Source organism: Corvus kubaryi, unplaced genomic scaffold (genome assembly GCF_017639235.1).
Source record: "Corvus kubaryi isolate FWS band 111438036 unplaced genomic scaffold, C.kubaryi_AGA036_p1.0 37394, whole genome shotgun sequence".
In the NCBI taxonomy this organism is placed as follows: domain Eukaryota; kingdom Metazoa; phylum Chordata; class Aves; order Passeriformes; family Corvidae; genus Corvus; species Corvus kubaryi.
Window position 1 is genome coordinate 2,790,322 of NW_024581133.1, and position 9,119 is coordinate 2,799,440.

The window sequence follows — 9,119 nt, forward strand, 5'->3', positions numbered from 1 at the left end:
AGCTGAGGCGGCGCCCAGCGCGCGTGCTCCGCTGTGGCGCATGCGCGGGGCCGCCCGTCAGCGCGCGAGCGGCTCCGCCCCGGCCCGTCCAGCCCCGGCCCGGGGGTCGCGTCCCGCCCGCCGCGGGTCGGGAATGCCGGGCGGCCGCGGTGCGCCGGGCGGTGGCGGGGCGGCAGCTCTGCGGGACGGCGAGGCGCGGTGAGTAAGGAGCCGGACGGGCCCGCGCAGAGCGGGGGGGGGGGGGCTGCTGCCCTCTCTCGTGGAAGCAGCGATGGAGGCGGCAGCCTTAAAGCTGCTCCCGCTGGAGCCGGGAGATGAGGGCACCCAGCGGTGCCGGTTGGGACCTGCCGCACTCTCCTTCCTGGGAGCCAGGATCGGCGCCCCGCTGAGGATCTCCGTGCCCGGCGGGTGCTGTGTGTGCACGGCGTGGCCCCGGCACGACCTGGCGGACGGGTACCTGCAGGCCGACCTGACGTGCAGCAGCGCGGGGCTGACGGCGCGGGACCTGCGCGGCCTCTCGCTGAGCGTGGGCCGGCTGCAGCTGCTGCCGCACCGACAGCTGCGGAAAGCCACTGTGAGAGCGGTCCTCAAGAGCGCCGCGGTGAAAAAGTCGACTCCCAGAGCGGTGTTGCAGGAGACGATCAGAGAGCTGCTAAGAAACGTGTATGTTTCGCTGCATTGTGTTGTTACTGTTGCCCCAAGTCCCGAAAATCCCGTGGCGTATATTGAAATACTGTCTGCGGACCTTTTGGAGGAGGAAGCTGGATTGATAACTGCCCAAACAAGCATAAAAATTAAGGAGTTGATCACTTTAGAATGGTACAGACATCTGTCAGAAGACACTGCAAAAACTTCGATTGCAGGACTAGATGATGTGGGGAAGTCTTTGAAAGAAATGATTGATCTGCCTTTCCGCTTTCCAAAAACTTTGAAGAAGCTGGGTCTTTCTGTCCCTAATGGAGTGCTATTAATTGGTCCCCCAGGTGTAGGGAAAACTCTTATGGTAAAGGCAGTAGCAAAAGAGCTGGGTGCGTATCTGATTGGCATCAGTGGCCCAGCCCTCCATGGTTCAAGACCAGGAGAAGGTGAAGAGAATCTGCGAAGAGTCTTTGAAAAGGGCAGAGAGATGTCAAACGAGGGCCCAACCATTCTCTTTTTTGATGAGATTGATTCTTTATGCCCAAAGCGAGGAAGTTCCAACAGTGCTCCTGAAGATCGTATTGTTGCTCAGTTGCTGACACTGCTGGATGGTGTAGGGAGTGAGGGTAAGATGGTCATTGTGGCAGCAACAAACAGGCCTGATGCCTTAGAGCCTGCACTGAGAAGACCTGGCAGATTTGACCGAGAGGTAAATAAACCCTGTTCCTCATACACTGACATTTCTCTTTCCTTATTGTAGTCATGTTTCATTGTGGGATTCCACAGGTTTGAGATGGGTGTCTTGTTTCTGTCTTTACTTTGCTGCAACTTGGGTAAGTTTGGTTTGGGTTTTTTTTACTCAGGACACTGAGAGCTCCATATACTTGAAAATGGACGGGGGGAGTCTTTATGCTTGTTTGTCATAAAGACATTGAATTGACCTGATCTCGAGGGGGGTTGTTTGCTTACAGATGCTTAGCTTTACAGGATTGGATTTTTTCCATTTAAATCCTATATTGAAGATTTATACATCTCTCCTTAAAGGTTTATTGTGACAGGGAACTAGTAACCTCTTGTGTCAAATCTTCTATTCAGGCTTCAGTAACAGAGGTTGGGTCTACTCTGGAAAACTGCCATTAGCCTGGTAGTCCAAAGAAGAGAAACATATGCAGTTATACAGCACACAGTGCTTGTGCTTGTATTGTTTATTTTTCTGTCTAAACCCACTCCTAGGTCTCCAGCTTAATCAAGTTCTTTAATGCTTTCATAATTATAATTTTTGTTATTTTCCAGGATTTATAGATTGTTGAGATATATTTTTATAATGATGCTTTACCAGGTTTGCAATCATGTATGAATGTTTATCTGTTTTATTTTTCCCTATCATATTAATCTAATTTAGTGCTTGTGATGTAAGGGAATTATTATTTCAGTGTTATGGGACTTGATAAACACTGTCTGACAGTGTCTTATGAACAACTGTTTATGCAAACACTGTTCACTTGAAAAGTAAATGGTATTTTAAATACTTGTCCTTTGTATAGTGCTGGAAATAGGTTTCCTGTAAAACTCTTCGGTTGGGATATAAGTATATAGAAATTTTCAGTAGGCAATATAAAGCAGAGACAAAATTGCTTGCCTAGGTCTATAAAATAAATGAATATAGCAAATTATCTGTTTAAAACTTTTGTTTCTTCTGTTTGGTGTAGGTTATTATTGGGACCCCAACAGTTACACAGAGAAGATCCATCCTGCAGTTGCTTACATCTGATATGCCCATTTCTGCAGAGGTTGATTTGGCTAAGCTGGCAGAAATGACAACTGGGTATGTGGGAGCTGACCTTACAGCACTCTGCAGAGAAGCTGCTATGCAGGCTGTGTCCCACAGCTCTTTGGTATGGTTGCAAATCAGTCGAGAACAATGTCAGTAATACTCGTACTACCCTTTCCTCGTTTATACTCAGCTTTACTTGAAAAGCTCAACAAGTTGAAGGCTCACACCAAGCATATTCTAAATATAAATGTTACGTTTGCTAGTCCTTTCAGTTCTCACCTTAGTTCTGTTAATGCATCTGTGGTTTAATAGTAGCATTTACTGGCCTGTTTGAGATAAAATGTGTTACATTCTTCAGTGTGTGGTGAAAATGAATTTGGCAATTTTTGAATTTTTATTCAGAAGATTGTAGGATTTGATGTGTGTTAACCCCAGAAGCAGCTATTTGATTTAGCAGATCACTGTCTGATGCAGCTATAATTTAGGGAGTAGTAGTTTTCTCTGAAACATTAATTTCTGTTCTGCATTTTTGTGCCTGCAGTGTCTAAGCTCATTAGATCAGGAATTGGCTTCCTTCTTAGTTGTATTTAGCCTTACGTGAAATGTTTGCATATTAATGCAGCATTTAAGAATGGCATTAAAATATTGTTAATATGCTCTATCTGGGCTTTTTTCAGGATTCAGCTGAAACTGAAACCGTGATTAACATGGGAGATTTCCAAGAAGCTTTTAAAAAAATTCAACCATCCTCTTTTCGAAGTGCAGTTGGACTAACAGAGTGTAATCCTGTGACTTGGGAGCAAATTGGTGGTCTTGAAGATGTGAAATTAAAGTTAAAACAGGTAATGTATTAAATGAATTTAGGAAAACAGCTAATTTCTAATAAATGTGTGCTTCACGGTATTCTGCATGCTGCATTATGAAAATTAATTCTCTTGCCTTACCTAATTAGCAGTGTATTTTAAACATTACATGAAGTTATTGCAATGTTTGAGTTAGAAATCTTGCAGTCACAAGATACCACCACCAAGCATAGTAATATCATGGGAAAATATGCATGTTTTTAGTAGCTGGAAAAGACCTAACTTGCAGCCAGATAATTTGTCCGTTCCTGAATATCTATCCAGGGATGGCACTTGGGTATTATCTCTTCAGGATTGCTTTTAGTTCTGTTTCAAATGGAAACTTTAAGCAGGGAGCATTATATGAAGAAAGACTAAATCAGTATTCTCTGATTTCCAATTAATGTTTGTATCAAGGAGAGGAAATTATGGACTTGGCAGTTTTATTGATCACTTGTTACTGAGAATTTTATGCCTTTTTTATGTATCAACAGAGTATTGAGTGGCCCATGAAATTTCCTGAGGCCTTTGCCAGGATGGGCCTGTCTCATCCCAAGGGTATTCTTCTCTATGGGCCATCTGGGTGTGCCAAAACCACGCTGGCGAAGGCTGTGGCCACGAGTTGTCACTGTTCCTTTCTCTCTGTAAGTGGTGCTGACCTGTTCTCACCTTACGTTGGAGATTCAGAGAAGATTTTGTCTCAGGTACAGTTTTTTATTTGTATAAGGTCTGTAGTTTATTTTTGCTTGATTTTTGTAAAGTATTAGTTAGACCTAAATTTTGTTGTTGAAAAGATGATAGAGCTCTCATCTGATTATAAAAAGTGAGAATTTATCCCTGAAATTATACCATGTTAAACTTTGAAAGTATTTCTGCCCTTTTGTTTTCAGTTCATTTAAGAATGTAAATACGAAGCAGAATTTGCCAATAGTAAATGTTAGCCAGAACAGCTCTTAAGAATCATTACAAATGTACCTTTAAAGTTAGGTAAAATACAGCGTATATGTAAGTGGGATTTTTTTTCACCTTACCTGATAGAATGCAGGCATTAATGTTTTACTTTATTAACATTTGTTCAAAGGTTTTTCGCCAAGCAAGAGCAAATCCTCCAGCAATAATATTCCTAGATGAGATTGATTCTATCTTGGGATCTCGGGCACAGGGCAGAGCTGGCCATGGTGTCTCAGAGCGGGTTCTTTCTGTTCTTCTCAATGAATTGGATGGGGTTGGGCTGAAGGTTACAGAAAGAAGAGGAGGCAAGCTACAGCTTGAGGCTCAGTGCCAAGAGCAAAGTGACGAGGAAAGAAAGGTATTTATGCTCCCTTTTCTGTACAGGAAGAATGAGAAATGCTGTCCAGTTGTTTCAAAAATCTTAGTTGTTGGCATTCACATTTTAAATTTAAAATCCTCAAAAACATGCAAGAAGCTCTTTTACTCTGTCATAATTACTAGATTTTAGAAAATACTGTATCTAGGCTGCTGACTGTTTTTACATACACTGTTCCTCAATGAGACCTTGTTTGGACAAAATACCCACACAGGCTAATGAGCATGACTGGTTGGGGTTCATCTTCTGTCACCAAAATCCTTTTCTTGGCACTAACGTAATTTTTTAGATTGAGTGTGCGATTTTTACTCTTAAAACAAGTTCCTCCCTGAGCTTACTTTTTATAAGTACTTCCCCTACTTCATTTGCAGTTCTTTCTCACACATAATGCATACAAAAGCAGCACAGTTGTGATCAGTTACTTACTTAAACAAAAAGTTGTACCTTCACTTGTCAGTGAATTGTTCACTACATGTAATATTTAGCTATTTTGGATATAAATTTCTTCTTCTTATGATACTCTTTGGGAGAATAATGAAAGAAAACAGTTCCAGAATTGTAGGATACTGAATTTTTTGCATGTAAAAGTACTTTCTTACAATCTGGTCAAAGAAAAATCTTCATTTATTGCCAGGGCAGATAGTAATTTCTTCTTTGTCATGTCATCTGCCCTAGACCAAGGCATTTTTTTACCTCAGGAAAGATAAAATACTAATATTGAAGGGAAAAGAACTCCGTGAAAAATTACATGACCTTTTTGCCCTTCCCCTGTTCTCATTGGTAGTTAACTGATACCTTCAGATATTACCTGTCTCAACCATGTTGCACTAATTTGTTTATCTGATCTCTTACTCAGCTGGAGTTTCAGGAAGCTTTAAACAAAGATTTCATGGTAGTTGCTGCAACAAATAGACCAGATCTGTTGGATGATGCCTTACTCCGTCCTGGAAGGCTGGACAAGATGATCTATATTCCACCTCCAGATCTGAAGGTATTACACATACATATGGATGTGGCTTAAAAGGGGAAGATGTTCATTGCCACCATACTTCAAGAGCAAAGGGGGCAGATTCCTGTAACATATTTAACAATTGATGGGTTTTTCACTAGAGATCAGTCACCAAATTCAAGGTACAATGAAGAAATTTAAAAAGGAATAAAGATATTTGTATTTTAAGCACTAACAGCATTTTAACTGGTGTAGGTAGTTATAGTATTGCATATGGAAAAGAGAAAATATGTATTTACAAAATAAAACTACAATTCAGGAAATACCAAAATAAGTTGTCTGTCCTTGCTTCAAATAATTTTTGTGCCCTTTTTCCAAGGGTAGTGTAGCTACTTGTCCTGAGCTTCACAGAAAGAGCTGACCCAAACCATGCCAAATCAGGCCTGTTCTGTCTAAAATGCTGTGTTTTCATGTAATAAGGAGTAACTGTGAATATCAGACCTTAAGTATATGAGACAACCAGAAGAGCATTATCTCCATTGACAGCATTTTATTCTTCCACTAAAACCAGGTAGTTTTGGTACTCTCCTGGATTTTCCGTGGTTCTAATTTCAAATTTGGTACTGCTTTAGAGAAGGATTAATTTTTGGTTTGTTTGGTTTTGTTTTCTTATACAATGTGCACCAATTTACAGGGAAGACTTTCCATTTTGAAAATCTGCACTGAAAAAATTCCATTAGATACTGATGTGTCCTTACAAGACGTGGCAGTCCTAACAGACCTCTTCTCTGGAGCTGATATTGAAAATCTGTGCAAGGAGGTAAGACATATTCCTGGTTCATCTGTGAAATAGACTCTTAATAACAACTTTGAAAAATAAAGAGCTAACTCATAGATGTTACCAAGCCATCTGTAGTACAGGTTCTTTCACAGTTTGCACTGAAAATACAAAGAAAATCTTTGAAACAGAAGAACTGAACAAGGGTTCATTCTTTAAATAAAAAAGCCAAATAAGAATAAAGTCTGTCTGTGATAATTTACTAGAAGTTAAGGAACTGTACTACCCTTTATTTCATGTGGCCCTCTCTAATCCATACTCAGATCTAGTTGAATTGTATTCTTTCTCCTGCAAGCTGAAATTAGCAGATACTGTCAAGGCTAGAGAGGAAAAAAATGAGAAGAAAAATCCAGAATTTGCGTTGAGTTGTATAAAAGACAGAAGACTAGTAAGAAAATCCAAATATATAAGTGATAAAGGATGTATTGTTTAATCCAGACGGAAAAAGAGAATTAAAAAGTTATGGTAACCTTACTTGGATCTTTATCTGTTGTTTAATACCTGTTAAGTTACACAGTGCTGTTTTCAGATGCTTTAATACTTTTTTCCTTGTAAAATATTTTAGAACACTTAAGTGTTCTTTGCAATTCAAAACATGATAGGGACTTTAAGTTGTTTTTTTTTTTCTTTTAAAGGCTGCTTTGTTGGCATTGCAAGAGAATGGACTTGAAGCAACTGCTGTCAAACAGGAACATTTTGTGAAATCGTTGAAGACTGTAAAACCATCTTTAAACGTAAAAGACTTGGAATTTTATGAAAAATTCTCTAATCAAGAATTAGTCTCTTGAATCTAAAAAGGAGTGGCATAAGTATTTTTAAATATATTACAAAGATTTTGAAAAGGTTTGCATCTTTCCTGCTTTTTTAATATTGTACTTACCATAGTTTTCAGAGTGTTTGAAATACAGTAAAGTTTCACTTGTGAAAAGTTCTGCAATTTCAATAATGAATAATAAATGAAAATCTTGTTTGCTTTGGGTAGGTTTACATCTGATGAAACAAGTCATTGAGATACTTAGATAAAACTGTGGAACAGCTTAGTGTTAATGTAGATTTCCTACTTTTAAGTACAAAAATGGCATATTAAGAAAATTTAAAATGTGTTGTGAAGTCTCCAAAAGACAGCAAGTATTTAAGAAATAGAAAAGCTTTCAGGAGATTAAATAGGAGGAAGTAAGCCCTATTCTATATAATGTAAGGTGTTTTTTATGTGCCTAACTACAGGCTTACTTTCTTACAGGAAGATTCCAGTGGCAGTGAAAAGGTTGTCAGAGCTTAACTCCTTGGTGTAGGTTTGGAAGTCAGGGCTTTTGGGAGTAATTTTAGATTAGTTACTGCTTACTGTACAAACATGTGAATTGAGTAAGCAGGTAACAAGTGTGTAATCAACTCAAACTATAATAATTTCTTCTTTAGAAACAAAAGAGTTGCTTAATGACAGTTTCTGCAGAACTATTTTCCCCACCCAACCATTCTTTGTCAATACATTTTTGTTGGTCACCTTCTAAAATACCCAGATCTAAGGGAATTGGTATTACACGTATGTAAGTGTGCATTTTAACTTAAAAGAGTAGGAAGGTTTTTACTATTTTTTACTATCTTTTCCCAGTGAAAATGCTTGTGAACAGAATACACCAGTGTCAAAGATAGTTTCTTATTTTAGCTGGGGTTCAGAAGTTATAAGCCCACTGGCAAATATTTCTTTCTCTTAACAGGCACACTAGGGACTGTGCTGAGTGTGGTTTATAGTGAGATGGATCACAAAAAGAAGTTCAAGGCAGCTGGTGACTGAGGAGGGCAAAAGGCAGTAGTAGAAGCCATTGTAACCTAGAAAAGGGTTCAGATACAAACAACTGCCCTATAGCTTGGTGGCTTTCATCACCATTGTATAGAAAGGACCATTCTGTCACTTTTTTGGTGGCAACAAATAGTCAGTGCTCGTGAACTTCCCAAATACGCAAAGGTTTCTCAGCAGCAGTGCTGATAAAAAAGTATGAAAACTCTGTTTTGCTTTCCAGTGTTTGAGAGCTTGCATTAGAATTGCTGGACCTGAAAGTTGTTACAGTAAAATGCTGCCAGCTCCTTTGCCCCTCCAAGATGCTGCTGCTTAACTTCCACACTTGCTCCCTAGAAGAACCAGCAGAGCTCACTGTGCCCTGTCACGTCTGTTCCTTGCTGCAGGGAGCGAGCAGCACATGCAGGGAAGGCGGCCTCTCCTCCCTCTCACTGCTTTCCTGTGGCTAAGAGAGAAGGGGAGAAACAGATGGACAGGAGTCGCCTGCTGTCACCTCCAGCCTGCCAGTGGTAGGAGTTTTTCTCAGGGATATTGGGAAGTGATAGGAGCTGTGGTACACAATAAAGTGATGGGAACCTGGGCCTGGGTTGAGCTTCTGCTGCAGCACAAGGGGACATGGTGACACTGGGCTGCTCTTCGGTCACTCTGCGAGCTCTGGAAGAGGCGGGCTGTGTCCTCACTTGGGCGTTTGCCTAGATACCCTGTTTGGGCAGCTGTTTTAAGAAGGGGAAAGACAAGAAGACAAAGGAGTAAATGGAGAAGGCAGATTTGAGTGCTGCAGTCACGGAGAGAGAGGGTTTGGCGGCGGGAAGGGCTCGGGCCGCGTCCCGCTCTCCCGGCCGCTCCCTGTGGCACCTGCGGGCCGCGCGGGGGCGCTGCCGGGCCGGGGGCGCCGCTGCACGCCGGCCGCTGGGGGGCGCTCTGCCCCGTGCCCCTCAGCGCCGCGAGGCTCAAG

The 9,119-nt window shown here is 41.2% G+C and overlaps 1 protein-coding gene across 1 annotated transcript; it reads left to right on the forward strand.

The window, feature by feature from the left end:
- Positions 1 to 204: 204 nt before the first annotated feature.
- SPATA5L1 (spermatogenesis associated 5 like 1) lies at positions 205 to 7,356 on the forward strand. Its single transcript, XM_042039347.1, has 8 exons — positions 205 to 1,348; positions 2,349 to 2,534; positions 3,091 to 3,255; positions 3,750 to 3,959; positions 4,337 to 4,564; positions 5,439 to 5,573; positions 6,226 to 6,351; positions 7,005 to 7,356. The coding sequence occupies exons 1-8, from the start codon at positions 272 to 274 to the stop codon at positions 7,155 to 7,157; spliced, it is 2,280 nt and encodes a 759-aa protein (XP_041895281.1). The 5' UTR covers positions 205 to 271; the 3' UTR covers positions 7,158 to 7,356.
- The last annotated feature ends 1,763 nt before the right edge of the window (positions 7,357 to 9,119 follow it).

Bases quoted from the DNA above. Each gene is read 5' to 3' on its own strand.
- SPATA5L1 (XM_042039347.1), top strand. From the start codon at position 272: ATGGAGGCGGCAGCCTTAAAGCTGCTCCCGCTGGAGCCGGGAGATGAG. The intron at 1,349-2,348 runs GTAAATAAACCC...TGTTTGGTGTAG, and splicing joins CTGGCAGATTTGACCGAGAG to GTTATTATTGGGACCCCAAC. The intron at 3,960-4,336 runs GTACAGTTTTTT...ATTTGTTCAAAG, and splicing joins CAGAGAAGATTTTGTCTCAG to GTTTTTCGCCAAGCAAGAGC.